Source organism: Protopterus annectens, chromosome 1.part0, assembly GCF_019279795.1.
Source record: "Protopterus annectens isolate FY-2018-M chromosome 1.part0, PAN1.0, whole genome shotgun sequence".
Taxonomy (NCBI): domain Eukaryota; kingdom Metazoa; phylum Chordata; order Ceratodontiformes; family Protopteridae; genus Protopterus; species Protopterus annectens.
The window spans coordinates 1,347,447,866-1,347,464,364 of record NC_056725.1 but is presented as its reverse complement, the minus strand read 5'-3'; the positions used below and the strand labels follow the sequence as shown (position 1 = coordinate 1,347,464,364).

Sequence of the window (16,499 nt, the reverse complement as noted above, 5' to 3'; positions counted from 1 at the left end):
AGTGAAATAGCCAGGTAATGGGACACTGGAATGGCTGCAGGGGGACTCTGGTGCCATATTTTGGTTGTCTATTCTTCAGTTTGCATTTGAATGTTGGAATCCCACAATTTCATTGGAGTAGGCAGGGTGAAATAGCCAGGTAATGGGACATTGGAATGGCTGTAGGGGGACTCTGGTGCCATATTTTGGTTGTCTGTTCTCCATTTGCGTTTGAAAGTTGGCATCCCACAATTCCATTGGAGTGGGTGGGGTTGCTTAATTATGTATGCAAATGTTTTGTTAATCAGCGTACAGATTTGTACCTATTTTTCAATGGCCTTGTCCAGATTTTTGATCTTTCCAGGTTGAGAGGTATGCTTCCCATACAGAATCTCACAATAACTTCTCAAAATGTTCAGTATTCCCTCTGATTTCCTTTCTGTTTTCCTGATTGTTGTGTGGCTGAATTTAATTTTTGTTTTTCAACTTTTTGTTGCCTAAATATTTGCAATCATTCATTTGCTTTTTAGCTACTTACAGTTGTTCTTTCCCCTTATTTATTTGCATTTTCATGTTTGGTTTGTATTATCTTTATATGTTAGCTAGCCTCTTTAGGTAACTTCTTTTTCCTATCCTATTACTTAGTTTTCAATTCATCTAGATTTTTGAGCTGTAATTTAATTTCCAATTGTCTGTTACCCTCCCCCCCCCCCGTGTTAGTATCCATCTTCCGTAAAACTTCCTGCAGCTTTCCTATTACACTGTCCTTAAAAGCCTTATTTTTTTTATAAATGTCTAGGGTAATACCAATGTCATTTATTTATTTGCCACCTTGTGCCTTCAAGGTAGTTGGTGTAGGTGCATGGTTCACTATCAGAATCTGGTGAGACTCATACTTTTCAGTCATTAACACATACTCCTGAGATATGTAATATTTGTCCAGTCTAGCCCAACTTCCATATTCTGGGGAATATTAAGTACACTTCCTGTGGCCTTCTCTGTCCTGGATGACATCCTCCATTCCAAAGATTGTTGTGTGGGTTTTTAAATATTTCCCTTCCCTAGTTACCATCTATCTTCTACACCTTCCTGAATCATCCTCCTTATTGCAGATCATATTCTAGTCACTTCCCATTAATCATATTCATTACTGAATGTTTATTGCCTGTTTCAGTATTTTCCTTATTTATATTACATTTTGTCTTTGATGGAATGTGCACACATAAGCCATCACAATTCTTTTCCCATCCAGTAGCCCCTATCCAGTACAAAGCTTCATTGTTCATCCTCTTCCTCTTTTATTTTATTGGGTGCCTTTCTGTATTAAGATTATTACTTTCCCCTTCCTTTTTCTTCAATATTCTTCTGAATAACCCAACAGGAAGCTGTTTATTATTATCTAAATATGTCTCCTGCGGCATTAGTATATGCTTGTTTTATATCTTTAAATAAATAAGCACCATCTTTTTTCTTTTCTAAACTTGTGAAATTATTTATATTCTATAGTAGAAACTGTAATGCAAGCATCGTAGTATACACAGAAAATTCTCAGTTATCCAGTAGCAGCTTTCTGTGTGTACTTCTTTTCATTATTTATAAATACTTCCAATTTGTAGACCTTCTTCCTTTTGTTTAACAGAAAAGTATCATTTTACTTCTTGTTACCTTTTTTACCCAAGCAAACACCTCAATTTCCCCAGTAGTCACTTCAACTAATTTTTAACAATTGTAACTTTGTGCAGCTTTGCTAGAAAGTTGCAGCTTCCACATAGAGCAATTGCTGCAAATTGGCATCTGCTCCCCGCCCCCCAAGACATTGTGTTATTCTGAGTAGTTCTATGCTAATGCACATGTTACTATCTGTTCTTGTGTTTAAGCTTTGGCTTTAAATAGCTTGTGGGTTTAAGCTTTTATCATTGGCTTTGATGTACTGTTCCCCCCAGCTAAGAGAAGTATTTATTTTTACTTTACTCTCTTAATTTTTCCATGTCTTAGCCTTTTCCCCATTAACTTGACATAGGAAATTACAGATGTTTCAGTGCCCTTTTACACAGTTATTATTTGTGGCTACTGTTACATAAGAGCACACAATCTGTTTTGACTATTATGTGTTACTATACTTTTTGTTGGGGGTTTTGGTCACTTTCTCTTGCCTTTGCCTCTTTAAGGGCCTAATATTTTAGACTTCCAGGATCCTACAAAAAGGTCACATTCATTCTGTTGTCCAGACAGCACTTAAGTTTCCTAGATCTCGCAGGAACCACCAGTTACAAAACAAAAAGAAATGTTAAAGCTAGATAGGAGGATGCTGAGAATATTAAAGAGAAATGTTCTCAGTGTTACAGTAGCCGTGCACTTCTTGGACAGACATTAGAATTCTGCTGACTGAAAGCAACAGTCTTGGAGCAGTGTAAATGCAGTATTAAGGGTTGTAGGGACTTGCATTATATTTTATGCAAAGGCAACACTCTGATACTGAAATGTCATACCTTGAGCCCGTAGAGTTAATTAGTGAGGTAAACTGGAAGTATTTGTTTAATTCAAACATTTTACGATTTGGTTAATTGAAATTCTTTGACTTTAAAAATGTCTTATCTGTGAGTTTGATAGTCCTTGGAAGTTGAAGTCTGAGCTGAATGTAATTGAATTGTTGGACTGAAGATTTGGAAGTCTGAGTTGCCAGGTGAATATGTAAATCTTGATGAAAAAAGTAATAAATTCTGGTTGTTACAGTTCTTGTATTCTTTTGTCGTTTAATGGTACTTTAAGTTCTGCTCGCTCCCTTCTTCTGTATGCAGAGGTATTTGAATCTTCTGGTGATTTGTTCTTTTCACCTCACAAGAGACTCAGTGTATTTGCTGGACATTTCACTGTTACTGACTAGGTTGACATCTGGAAGAGTTTTGTGACAGCTGACAATCCCTTTGTTCTGCTTGTGTGTTTTTTTTTTTTTGTGGTGATGGTGATCATATGTACAACGACTGTGGTCTGCACCAGAAGATAATGACAGAGATCTGCTGTTACAGGGGGTTACATCATTATACTTACTTTATATGGTACTTTAAGTTCTGCTCGCTCCCTTCTTCTGTATGCAGAGGTATTTGAATCTTCTGGTGATTTGTTCTTTTCACCTCACAAGAGACTCAGTGTATTTGCTGGACATTTCACTGTTACTGACTAGGTTGACATCTGGAAGAGTTTTGTGACAGCTGACAATCCCTTTGTTCTGCTTGTGTGTTTTTTTTTTTTTGTGGTGATGGTGATCATATGTACAACGACTGTGGTCTGCACCAGAAGATAATGACAGAGATCTGCTGTTACAGGGGGTTACATCATTATACTTACTTTCAAAAGTGTCTGTTTACATTTGTGTTGTGCTTGACTTTTTATTCTGTTTAATTTGTAGGGTGTCAGTGCTATCAGGTTATTTCCACTGTCTGGCCACCTATTACTGTCTTGCTCAATGGACTGCAAAATTAAGGTGAGTTTATTATGTTGATGCCATAATCATTTATTTTGAAAATTGTGGAAATGTCATTGTCAGGAATTGTAGTGTGACCATTACAGTTAGCTGTGTCATTATAATGTGTACCCAATTGTAGTGTGAATTATTTTTTTGTCTTTTTTTTTTCTTCCTAAAAAAAAAATAGTTTCATAACAATTTTCCAGGTTATTTTGGCTCTGTTTAAGTCTTTAGCCTTGATATCCACATTTGCTGTACAGTCCTTTAGTTGCCTTCAGCCAACTTTTCCTACGGGTCTATGCATACCTTACTGAGGCTAACTGCTATGAGGATCTTGTGCATCTGTAAGACCCAAGGTATATTGTGCTGCTGCCATTGAGATAGCTAAGTCACGTTTCTGCTCTGTGCTCTTCTTTGTATAGGAAGAAGTTGGGTTTCATTAAAAATGTAACTAAATGGAAGAATAACAGCCTTCTTAAATGAAAGTAAGCATTTACTTAACTAATGAAACTGGTTTCATTCAGTGATTCCTCAGATGAATATTTTCATCTTTGGAAACTGTAAGAGAGAGAGGTGAGAGTACATAAAACAGACTGTGCAGGCCAGTTGTTCTTGGTACAGGCTTAGTGTGTGCTTATTAGAACAACAAAATATGTGATTCTCGCTCTCAAAATTGAGGATAAATTAGTCCATTTATGTAAATGGGTAACCTCACTTAGCAAGCAAACCTCTTTTCAGAGGCAGCTCAGACACGTCTGATTAAATGGTTTAGAACTGCAGAGTTTACAAGTTTTTTGATCACCTAATTGTGTCCAAAATTATGTGAAACCAGTTCTGTAGTCAGTATTATACATGGACAAACATGACATAAGTTCAAAAAAGCTGCATGAAATCCTCTTCAAGGTAAGTGTTGTGTCCAGTCAGTTCAGCAAACCCTGTAAATCATGTGTCTGCCTTTAAACCGGTAAGGGCTGAAGACCTAGCTAGTACTCAACCTTATTGAAAGGCACTGGAGACATTGGAGCTTGCCATCAGCTACTCTGCCTGAGGCTGTCTCCAACTTTCCTTGGATGTCTGCAAATTCCTGTTGTAAAGGGTGCATCTTTCTATACCATTTGTGGATGTTTATTGTAGCATTTACTGTTGCATGATGGAGATAAGAATACAAGCCTCTGAAACTGAAGGGACTTCTGCCTCAGACTGTGTGGCACAGATTTTGGTCTAGCAGGACATGAGACATTGAAGGTGTGGTAGCCTGAAAAGCTCTCCTACCATAGGTCTTGACTGCAACAGACACTGAGCATGGGGGCTGCAAAAGCACTTTCCTTGAAGTGGCCAGACCTATGAAAACCAGAGCTGTCCATCACTACATCCTCAGTCTTCCAATTCTTCTCCCCATGTCTCTTGTTGAAGTGTCTTTTTTGTGGGAGGTTCCTTTCTGGCAGCAGGAAACCGGGCATATGCCCCTGTTTTGGCTAAAAGTCTTTTCCAGGTTGTGCTCTTGGTGAAACTGGTACAGTATGAACAGGAATCTGCATCATGCTCTGGGTTGAGTTAGAACATGCAGAGATTGTAGAAGTATTTGTGGGGAATCTGCATCCCACACACAATGCAGCAAATATTTCTTCAGTTTCTATGTCTGGTTCTGAATTATACATTAGCTGTACCAACAATAACAAGAACATAATAAGAAAAAGTCCCCTATGGAATACTTATCTAGCTCCTAAAGGTACACCTGCAGATGGACTAGCAGTGCCATAGAACATACAGTACACTCTATTGCATTGCAAGAAATATCTGAAAGTAGCACTGATAGATGAACCTGTTGTACCACCAGTGTCTCGTATGTCCTGATGTGAGACCCTCAGCCAAATCTCTGGGGGAAGGTAAGCTCTAGAGGTTGGGCCAGTTAGGCTACCTGCAGGTAGGAATCCCAAAAGTAAGGACTGCAACAGTGAAGTCTGCTTGAATATCTACCTTTATGCTAAGTTCCTAACACAACTGTACTTCTTTCTTGCTGCACTGTAAGTTTGCATCGGTGTTTGTTTCTCAAGCATTGCTCTAGGCCTTCAGACTTCCCAAACTGAGCAGATGTAACCCATTGGGGAGCAGCTTGTTTTCTGTTTTTTTTTTATCTTTGCTTGTATGTAGTTGTTTGGAAAATGGTAAAAGTCAGTGAATAGAAATTAGTAGTAGTACTATACGATATGTCAGACTATGAAAAAAAACTAATGTGTATGGATGTAACACAAATTCTTCCACACAAGGACACTCAATGATGTTCTTCATTCCACATTGCTGCAGTCCTAACTATTGGGTAGTCCGCTGTCCAGTCGGCCCGAATACCAAAGTATATGGCTGACGTCGGTCAGGGCGCATTAGACTGACGTCAGTACGTCAGGGTACTAATGCGCATGACCGACGTCATATCCTCAGTCTTTTTTGCCGCATGGTCCGATGCAGAAGCAATTTTGCGAGTGCAGGTTGGCGTTCTGAAAGTTTCTGAAGCCAGAGTTTCAGACCGAATCAAAGTTGGCTAAGTACCCCGTTGGGAATATTTTGTTTTCCTTGCCTCAGTATTTAACCGGATGTCAGAAAAAGTGAATAACTGTATTTCTTGTGGGAAACAGATACCTCATAGGGATTACCATACTTTGTGTATACCTTGTTTAGGGCCTGAGCACGACGTTGTTGGATGCCGCTCTTGTGCTAGATTTAACAAACGCACTATTAAGAGAAGGTTAGACAGTGCCAGGTTAGTGTTTGGGAAGCGTTGTAATTATAAAATGCCGTCGGATGCTCCGACGCCGGCTTCGGCTAAAAAACGCAAGGACAAAACAGCAAAGCCTAGAGTGGAAGAACCGACAGTCCCAGACGTCGGTTCTTTAGAGGGCTCAGTGGAGCCGGAGGTTTTGCCAGGTGTTTCTTTGGAGTCTCAGGGAGAGACTTTACTGTTACAGGATGTATCCTCTCAGGAAGTAGGCCAGGCTGAGAGGGCTTCTCAGGTGGCTGTTCTTCCCTCTCTTCCTAAGGTGGTTAGAGCCTCCCCTTCTGTTTCCAAGGCTTCTTTGAGGGGCAGGCCAAGTTTTGCTTCAGTGGGGGTTTCTCCTAGTGCTTCAGGGTCTTTGCCTAAGAAACATATGCTTAAAATGGCAGAGGATTTGATTACTATGATAAGGGGTTCTATGCCCCCTCCTGATAAGAGGCCTAGGGTGGAACCTGAGTTTGAGAGTTTTGAGCAATGCTCGGAGGCTTCTGAGTCTTCGGCTGAAGACTTGCAGGAGTACCCTCCTTATTCTGATTCTGATGTGGATGATTCTACTCCTTCAGCTTCTCCTCCTGAGGATTTTTCATTTTCAGAGACTCTGCATTCCATGAGGGAGCATTTTAAATGGGAAGGTCAAGATTTCTCTGATTCCAGGAAAAGGCTTAGGGAATTCTTGTTTTACCCCAGCATAGGCCTTTAGCTATACCTCCTGTTTTGAATGTGGTGGAAGATGTTTTTGCAGAGGCTTCCCTGAATCCTGATTCTTTGCCTCCTGCTCCAGTTAAACCGGATAGGTATTATAGGGTGCCTGAAGCTCATAAGTATCTTTTTAAGAGTCCTAGGGCAGACCCGGAAACTGTCTCTCAGGGGCCTAAGGGTGTGAAGGCCTCAGTTGTTAAAAATCCTGTCCCTCCTGATAAAGAGGCAAGGGCTTTGGATAGATGGGGAAAGAAAGTGTATACTTCTTCCACTTTAGCCATGAGGGCGTTGAATTGTCAGTTTCACATGTTAAAATATCAGAATTATCTTCTTTCACAGTTGAAATCTAAGGTGGATGCTCTGGCGGAAGGTATTGAGTGTAAAGAGTTGCAGGATTTAGTTCATGTGTCTGAACAGGTGGGTAAACATTCCTTGCAATGTGGTTTTGATGCTGTGCAGGCCTCCTCCAGGGTGGCTGCCACTGGTTCTGTTCTTCAGAGGCACGCCTGGTTGAGAGATCAGAATTTAGCTGAGCATGTTAAGACGCGGATTTTGGATGCTCCTTTGCAGTCTGATGTGTTGTTTGGTTCGCCTGTAGAAGCAGTTTTGAAGAAAATGGAGGACAAGGCTAAGTCTATGCAAACTGTTAAAGATTTTTGCAGGTGCAGCCTCCAAGTTTAGTAGAAATTGGCCTGCTAAGGGATGGACTTATCCTGCTTATGATTCCCAGTCTAGGGGTAGGTCTAGACGTGGTAGGGGCAGAGCTCAGGGTTCTTTTAGGCCTAGGACAGGGAGTTCCCCTGCTCAGACTTCTGGTGAGGGCAGGGGTCAGTCCTTTCGTAAGCAGACCCAATGACCTGCCTTTTCAGCTGCCAGTTCATTCTCGCCTGGCAGCACCGTTGGGAGGAAGACTGTCTCTTTTCAAAGAAAATTGGGATTTAATTACCCAAGACAGATGGGTTCTGGATATCATTCACCACGGTTACAGGTTTTATTTCCATACCTTGCCTCCTTTCAAAGGCATGTCAGACATTCCTCCTCTACAAAGACAAGAGGCTCACAAGCACATTTCTCTGTTACTCCAAATAGGGGCCATTCAGCCGGTTCCTGTGCCAGAAAGGGGCCTAGGATTTTATTCTCGCCTGTTCCTAGTACTGAAGAAGGGGAACACGTGGAGACCAATTTTGGATTTATCTATCCTCAACACTTATCTGGACATTCCCAAGTTCAAAATGTTGACGTTACAACAGCTTTTATCTCTGCTGGGCAAAGATCACTGGATGGTAACTTTAGATCTCAAGGAAGCTTACCTTCATGTGCCTATAAGACTAAGTTGCAGAAAGTATCTGCGTTTTCGAGCTGGAAATTCTCATTATCAGTTCTCTGCATTGCCCTTTGGCTTATCTACTGCGCCCAGAGTATTCACAAAGGTTCTGGCTCCAGTGATAGCTTACTTCAGGCTAAAAGGAATTCAAATCTATCCTTACTTGGACGATTGCCTGATTCTGACTCAAGAAAAGGAAGACCTTCTACAGCATTTGGAATATGTCATAGCAGTGCTAAGATGCCTAGGGTATTCTGTGAACGAAATAAAGTCCAGTCTAGTACCCTCTCAAGACATGTGCTTTCTGGGTGTGAGACTGAATACAGCAGCCCAGATGGCCTTTTTAACCCCGGACAAACAAAAGAATCTTTCCAGTTACTTCCATCAACTATCTCTTCAGTCCGGGCTGACTGCAAGGACAGTCCTTCAAGCCTTAGGGTTCATGGCATCTTGTATTCTGGTGCTTCCCAATGCCAAACTGCATATGAGGAAGCTACAATGGTATCTCAAAATGTATGGACACAGCACTGCCAGGATTTGGACACTGTCATTCAAATAATACCTTGCATTCAAAAGGAATTTTTGTGGTGGGCTCAGGAATGTCACCTAAACAAGGGACTCTCTGTGACCCGGCCAGAGGCGAGTCAGATTCTAACGACAGATGCCTCAGACATTGCTTGGGGAGCTCATCTAAATGGAAAGTGGATACAAGACAAGTGGCCTGCCAGACTACAGCATCTACATATCAACATGAAGGAGATGTTAGCAGTCCAGTTTGCATTAATGGCTTTCAAGGAGTTACTTCTTCCAGGGCAGGTGTTGATTCTAACAGACAACACAACTGTCATGTGGTACATCAACAAACAAGGGGAACACATTCTTACCCATTGTGCAGGCAAGCAATGATTTTATGGGAGACTGCGCTCAGCTTGCAACTAACTCTTCAGGCAAGGTTTCTGCCGGAGCACAGAACTCCTTAGCAGATGTGTTAAGCAGACAAATCATGGATCCCCACGAGTGGAAACTGGATCTTCATGTATTTCAAAGCGTTGACAGTGTCCTGGGGAACTCCAGACATAGATCTGTTCGCTTCTCCACTAAACCACCAGCTGCCAAAGTTTTGCACAAAGAGGTTTCATCACACAGCTTGGAAAGTGGATGCTCTTTCTTTCAGTTGGAAAAATCTTCATGTGTATGCGTTTCCACCTCTGCCTCTTCTTCCAAAGGTGCTTCTAAAGGTCAGACAAGACAAGCCAAGGATGATTTTAATAGCTCCAGATTGGCCTCGGCAGCACTGGTACCCATTACTGAGGAGTCTGGTAAAGAAGCCTCCATGGCCTTTACCCTTGATTCCACACCTGTTGTCTCAGAGAGACGGTCACCTGCTCAATGTCAAGCTTCACTCTCTTCATCTAACAGCCTGGCATATTCTGTTTTGAAAGATAGCAGGTCTCAACTTCCTCAACAAGTTTTAAATGTGATTATGGAAGCCAGGAGACCTAGTACAAGGAAAGTGTACGCAGAAAAATGGAAGAGATTTTTATTTTGGAGTGCAGCAAACAATTTGGAGATTTCTGAGCCAAATTTGAGTGTGGCTCTTCAATATCTTACTGAGTTATTGGACAAAGGTTTGTCTTTCTCTTCCATTAAGATTCATGCTGCAGCAATTTCAGCTCACTATGATTGTGACCCACCGCTGTTTTCGCATCCTTTGTTCAAGCAATTTCTTAGAGGGGCAAAGAATATAAGACCCCCACGTAGAGCTCCTACTCCTGCTTGGGATCTTAATTTTGTGTTGGAGAAACTTACTCTACAACCTTTTGAGCCTGCGGCTACTACTGAATTGAAATACTTGTCATGGAAGACTGCTTTTTTGTTGGCCATTACTTCTGCAAGAAGGGTTTCTGAGTTGCAGGCGCTTATGGCAGTGGAGCCTTTTTTGATTTTTCATAAGGATAGAGTATCTTTACGTACTAATCCTTCCTTTATGCCTAAGGTGGTTTCTAGTGTGGCTTTAAACCAAACTATTCATTTGCCTACTTTTATGCAGATCCCCAAAATAAAGGGGAAAAGATTTTGCACACTTTAGATGTACACAGGCAATTGCGTTATTATTTGAGCAGGACTAAGGATTTTAGGCAGTCTCAGCAGTTGTTTGTTTCTTTTGCTTTGAGTTCTCAGGGCAAGCCTGTGTCAAAACAAACTATTTCTAGATGGATTGGGTGTTGCATTACATTTTGTTATTCCCATCATGGCAAGGAGATTCCAGCTGGGATTAGGCCTCATTCCACTAGGGCTACTGCCACTTCAACAGCATTTCTGAGGGGGGGTGGCAACTAAGGATATTTTGGAGGCAGCTACTTGGAGTTCAGTGCATACTTTCTCTAAGCATTATCACCTTCCTCTCTACTCTAAGTCTAGGGCTGGTTTTGCCACAGCTATTTTGCAAGGCATGTTGTCAGTTCCTGCTTCCTTATGATTTGCCAGCCTCCCTTACCTCTGCTTTGGGATTCTACCCAATAGTTAGGACTGCAGCAATGTGGAATGAAGAACATAGTACAGTTTTGTACCTACCATAAATGTAGATGTTCGAGGATCCACATTGCTGCAGTCCAATTTACCCTCCCTCCTTCCCTCTGTGTTTAGGGGTGGTTGTGTAGGTGAGGTTATATTCTGCTAATTTTGTATATTTTGTATATATATTTTGGTGCAGGTATGTTGGGAGTTTTGGTTTTGGCCTTATCTTTTCAGGGTCTTCTGACATCTGGGGCAAGAAAAGACTGAGGATATGACGTCGGTCATGCGCATTAGTACCCTGACGTACTGACGTCAGTCTAATGCGCCCTGACCGACGTCAGCCATATACTTTGGTATTCGGGCCGACTGGACAGCGGACTACCCAATAGTTAGGACTGCAGCAATGTGGATCCTCGAACATCTACATTTATGGTAGGTACAAAACTGTACTTTTTTGCTGTTTAGGTCTGGAGTATGATGGGTTGTAGTCATAGGTTCATAGGTATATACTATGCTAACGACCACCAGGGCCTCTCTTAAGCTTAGCTGTGGAATTCAATCCAATTGTGTCCCTATGTATCATGGGCATTTATTAGGCAGGGGTATGTTAATTAGGAAGTTTCTAGAGGTTAAGTTAGGGGTATGCTAATTTCAAAATTACTGTTTGCCTCTGTCTGTCATAAACATGGAGGCCAGACCCGGTGTAAATTTCTGATTTCCAATCCATTAGTCAAGGTTATGCTTAAGGTAGGGTTAGGGATAGACTCTTCTCCACATAGATGGGGAGCCAGTTCCAGAGCATGGGGATCCTCTGAGACAAGTATCTGTCTTGACAACATATCTTATTTGTCACAAGCAAAATTGAAATCCTTTGATGTAGTACTTCTGATGTTGTTCATTTTGCAGCTGTGGAAAAGGTCCATCAGAGCTGGATCTAAGGCTGCCAGGCATAGATTTCCTGTCAGTAACCTGTAAAAGAAAGAGTATGGAGATACGGCTTTAATGTGATCTGTGCAGAATTATGTTCTTATACTCTGGATTCTGCTGGTAAGGAACCTTTGTGGGTGTTCCAGTTGTTGCATATGTCTGGTCATATACATGCCAAAGAGGGAATTATACTCAGTGATGGGTCTAATAAGGGCAGAATAAAGTGGCACAATGACTTCCTTGGACCTGAATGCTATGCCTTTAATTATAAGTTGGATGACATGAATGATTTTCTTACTACCTTGGCCACTTGTTGGTCAAAGGTCAGATTACTGTCTACATATTTTAACAAATCCCTGACTGCTGGGTCATTGGAGTAATTAACTTCAGTGTCAGTTTTCCCAAAAAGTACTATAATGCATTTCTTGGTATTGAGATTTAGCCCATGACTTTGTTGGCACCAGTTACTTGTCTGTGCTAAACCCTCTTGCAAGATGTTTGTGCCATGAGGAGAATTTGTGATAGTTCCCAGTTTGCAGTCATCTGCAAACTTGGTCAGCAAAAGGCCAGTGGCATTAGTCATTACCTCTGAGAAGTAGATGCCAGATAGGAATGGTTGCAGCACGGAGCCCTGAGATACCCATCTAGTGACTGGTCTCTTAGTGGAGGTGGTATCACCAGTCCTGACTACCTATATCCTGTCTGTGAGCCAGCTGGCAATCCAGCACATTATGTAGGGCTTGAGTTTGTCAACTGTACCTGAGTGGGGTATTGTATTGAATGCTTTAACCAAGTCCAGATAAGGCAGTATGCACCATTTTCCTGAATCCATTGCCTTTGTGATTTTCTCAAAGAAGTCCACCAGATTTAGTAGGCATGACTTTCCCTTGACAAAGCCAAACTGGGCTGGGTCCAGTGTCTGAAGGTTGCCTATGTCTGCCTAGTCTGAAGATTATTAAGAGAAAGGAGTAATTAGCTGTCCAATCTTGCCAAAACAAAAAGAGGCTCTCAGTCCTTACTGTGCTGACTGCCATCTCGCCTAAATCACAGAAGCAGGGTAGTGTGGACATCCTGTGTAAAAAGAAATGTTTATTAGAGAACGAGAAACAAATCCAGAAGGAGAAAATTGGGAAGATCTTTAAGCAAGCCAGTTCATCAGGTCACCCTAGATTTTGAGGATATTGGTACCCCTGAAGTGCTGTTGCCCCCCTGCATGCTTCTGCCTAGGCCACTGATGTTTCCCCTTAGGAAGCCACTATGCTGTCAGCTTCTGGCATGTCCTCCTTCACCAAAATTGTAGTTTTATTATCTGAATTGAGAATGATGCCTCAGGTAACCCTGCCAGAATGCCACTTGATAATTACAGTAGGGGGTGGTGGTATTTTCTGTGCCCGTAAGTTGGAAACAGTGAACATCCTAGCAGAGGCTTGAAAGTGATTGGTAAAAACCTGCCCTGGAAAGGCTTCTGCATTCATTAAAAAAAAAAACCTGCCAGATTTGAAACAGCTGCTTACTGGTGTGTCTGCACCTCCATCCCCCCTCCTGGCATACCTTTCACATTTCATTAAGGTGGACTTGGGAATGATTTCATTGTTTCCAAATTCTGCAACCATACCTGGACCAAACTTCTGTATCTGAAGTCTGTATCTCTAAAAGAAAAATAGAGCCTTCTCTGGAGACAGAGGTTTTGATTTTATGACTTTAGTCCAGTTCCTCTGCCTTCTAATCCTAGATCAATACTCATCCACAAAAAATGTGCATGCTATTTGGTGTTCAATGCAGAACGTTGCCATTACAAGTTTACCTTCTTGCTCTCTGTTGTGGATGCTGTATTCAGTTTTTACAGAATCTTTGGCTCTTCTAGTTATTTATTGCAAGTCCATGGGAATTTATTCATGTATGTATTTTACATTTGTTAACAGGGAAAAGTCCGACTGGATACGGGTCCATTTTCAGCAGAGGCCCAGGGAGAAAAACTCCAAATGTACAAAAACAAGTGTAAATACAGTGAAAACTGAAATTTGTTTAATAATCTGTACACACAGGTACATGTTTTTCTCACATACACACAGCAAAGTAGCTGAGAAAGAAATTGTGAAAGATTTCATCTGAAAAAGGAAAACACATATATTAAGGTGGTTATCATACATGGTATAGTATTAACTTTAAATCTTTCCAGTAGGTGGGTGATGTACAGAATTTTAAACAGAGTTTTGTTCTTGTAATGAGGTTCTCATTTATGAATTATGTTTGAATGGGGGTTAGTCAGGGTTTGTACAGCGACAAAGCCACTGCATTTTTAGGTATTTCCTAAGGGATTTTTTGAATTGGGATAAGGAGGGGTCAGTGGTGAGTTCTGCAGGAAGTCGGTTCCAGTTTTTACCGGCAGAGTTGGAGAATAGTGATTCACCAGCTGAATTGTTGGTTTTTAACAGTTTGCACTAGCAATTTTTTGGAAGAGTGAAGGGATTTTAGGTTACTGTAGGGGGGTAATAATATTTTTCAGTATGGGTGTACTGTCTGGTTGGTAAAGGATTTTGTGAACAACTAATAGTTGTTTTTATTGCAGTTGGTAGGGTAGTTCAAGCGAACAACTAATAGTTGTTTTTATTGCAGTTGGTAGGGTAGTTCAAGCCAGTCTAACGATTGAAGGTTAAGGCAGTGATGGGTTCTATAAGCTGATCCTGTTGCAAATCTGGCAGTGTTATTGTAGCACCTAGTAAATTTATTGAGGTTTGATTTGCTTAGGTTTATGAAGATGGGTGAGACATGAAGGGTTGATAGCAGATGTGTATGGGCAATAACAGTTCTAGCAGATGGGGTTAGGAATTGTTTAATCCTGTATAAAGAGCCTAATTTTTTATTAACTATGTGAGCATCAAACTTGAGGTTGTTGTCTATGATCACTCCCAGTAGTTTAGTACTAGGTTCTGGGGAAATTATGGTACCATTGTTAGATAATTTGGTGAGAGGTGGTGAAGGGGGACCTTGCGATTGGGGGAGAAGAGTAATACTTTGGTTTTATTTGGGTTTAATAGTAGTTGGCGACCAGTGAGCCAGTTCTCTACTTTGTTGAAAGTGATTTGGGACAAGGATTGTAAATCTGTGAGGGAGGTGGCATAGCAGATTAGGGTTGAGTCATCTGCATACTGAATACAAGTTGCATTAGGGATGACTTTGTACAGGTCATTAATGAATATGGAGAATAGGAGAGGACCAAATATATATCACTGTGGGACTCCAAGGTTGACTGGTAAAAGGGACAATAGGTTGTTATTCCATAGTACAGCTTGTTGTCCGTCACTTGGGTAAGAATGAAACCAGCTAATTGCTAGGTTATCTATGGAGAATGATTTTAATGTGTTGAGTAGCTGGTGATTTACCATATTAAATGCCTTGGATAGGTCAAGGAAGAGGGCTGAGGAGAGCTTGTTGTCATTATGGTTTTGATTTATTGTATGAGAGAAGGGGAGAAAGGCTGAGGTTGTACTATGGCAAGGTCTAAATCCGTGCTGGGAGGGGGCTAGGAGAGTGTTTTGATTCAGACAGGCAAGAAATTGCTTGTGGATACATTTTTCCATTATTTTAGCCAAGGAAGACAGAATGACTATAGGCCTATAATTGAAAAGTTCAGTGGAATCTCCCCCTTTATGAAGAGAAACAATGTGAGAGATTTTCCAGATGTGGGGGATATAGGCTTCGTGGATAGTTCTGTTGATTAAAATTGATATGGGGGTATGCTGTTTAATTAGCATCTTTTTGGAGATATTCTGCAGGTAGTAGGTCTGCTGAAAGGGTGGTGGTTTTCAGTTTCTTAAGTAGGGACTTAATAAAAGATGTTGGTACTGGATCATGCTTAAAGGGGGATCTTATTATCAGGTGTGGGGTAGGTGGTACTTGGGGTATAGGGAGAGAGTATACTGGCTAGGGATTGCACGGTTTCTGTGAAGAAAGTGTTAAAGATATTGACAATAATTTTAGTCGGTCGTTGGAGGATAGTTAAGGGGGTAGGGATAGTTGATTGGCCTGGGTGGAGAAGTTTGTTTATACCTGACCAGAATTTTTGTGGTTGATTTTGGTGCAGATTACAGTAGTAATTCTTTTTGTCTAGCATAATAGACTTCTTTGTATCATTTCTCAACTGTTTATATGTGAGGTGGTCTTTTGGGGATTTAGTGGTTCTCCAGGAGGTCCACGCTTTGTTTCTGCTAATAATTGTCTTGTATCATTGGCCAGCCATGATGCTACCTTGTTATTGGTTCTGATAGTGCATTTGGGAGCATGGTTATCCAGGATAGCAAGAAATGTAGAGTTAAAGTATGAGACCGCTTCATCTAGTGGAAGTAGCCATAGGTTGGACCAGTCACATGTGTTAAGTTCATTCTGAAATTTAGTCTGGATAAAGTTCTTAAAACTTCTAATGGTTTTAAAGGTAGATTGTTGAGGGTTGTCATTTCTTTTTCTGATTATATAGGTCAGGAAGTGATCACTAAAGTCCTCAGGTAGGGTGCCTGTTTTATATATCTGGGGTAGGTTGTTTATTAATATCCAGTCTAGGATACTTTCCTTTTTGTTAGGCTTATTGATTCTGATTGGGGAAGATATCATTTATAATCCTACCAGGAAGATTGCTTAATACAAGCATAATTTTAGGAAGAGATGCAGAGGACCTTGAATTATACCCTGGATTGTTTCTCTAGACTGGTTCATAGGTGTCCGCAAGGGCCTTTTTATGCCTGATCATGCATCCCAAATCTCTGACAAATTCTGGTACCCTTGATAAGTGTAAGCAGGGGCTTGGGAGATGAAACATTGACATGCAA

At 41.1% G+C, this 16,499-nt stretch overlaps 1 protein-coding gene across 2 annotated transcripts in view; it reads left to right on the top strand.

Moving 5' to 3' along the window:
* The window catches only part of CDC40 (cell division cycle 40), a 1,050,785-nt gene that overhangs the window by 494,305 nt on the left and 539,981 nt on the right, over positions 1-16,499 (top strand). For both annotated transcript variants that reach the window (XM_044066713.1, XR_006364212.1), the window contains exon 8: positions 3,386-3,460. In XM_044066713.1, the coding sequence (XP_043922648.1) occupies positions 3,386-3,460 (75 nt within the window). The remainder of the gene's footprint in view (positions 1-3,385; positions 3,461-16,499) is intronic.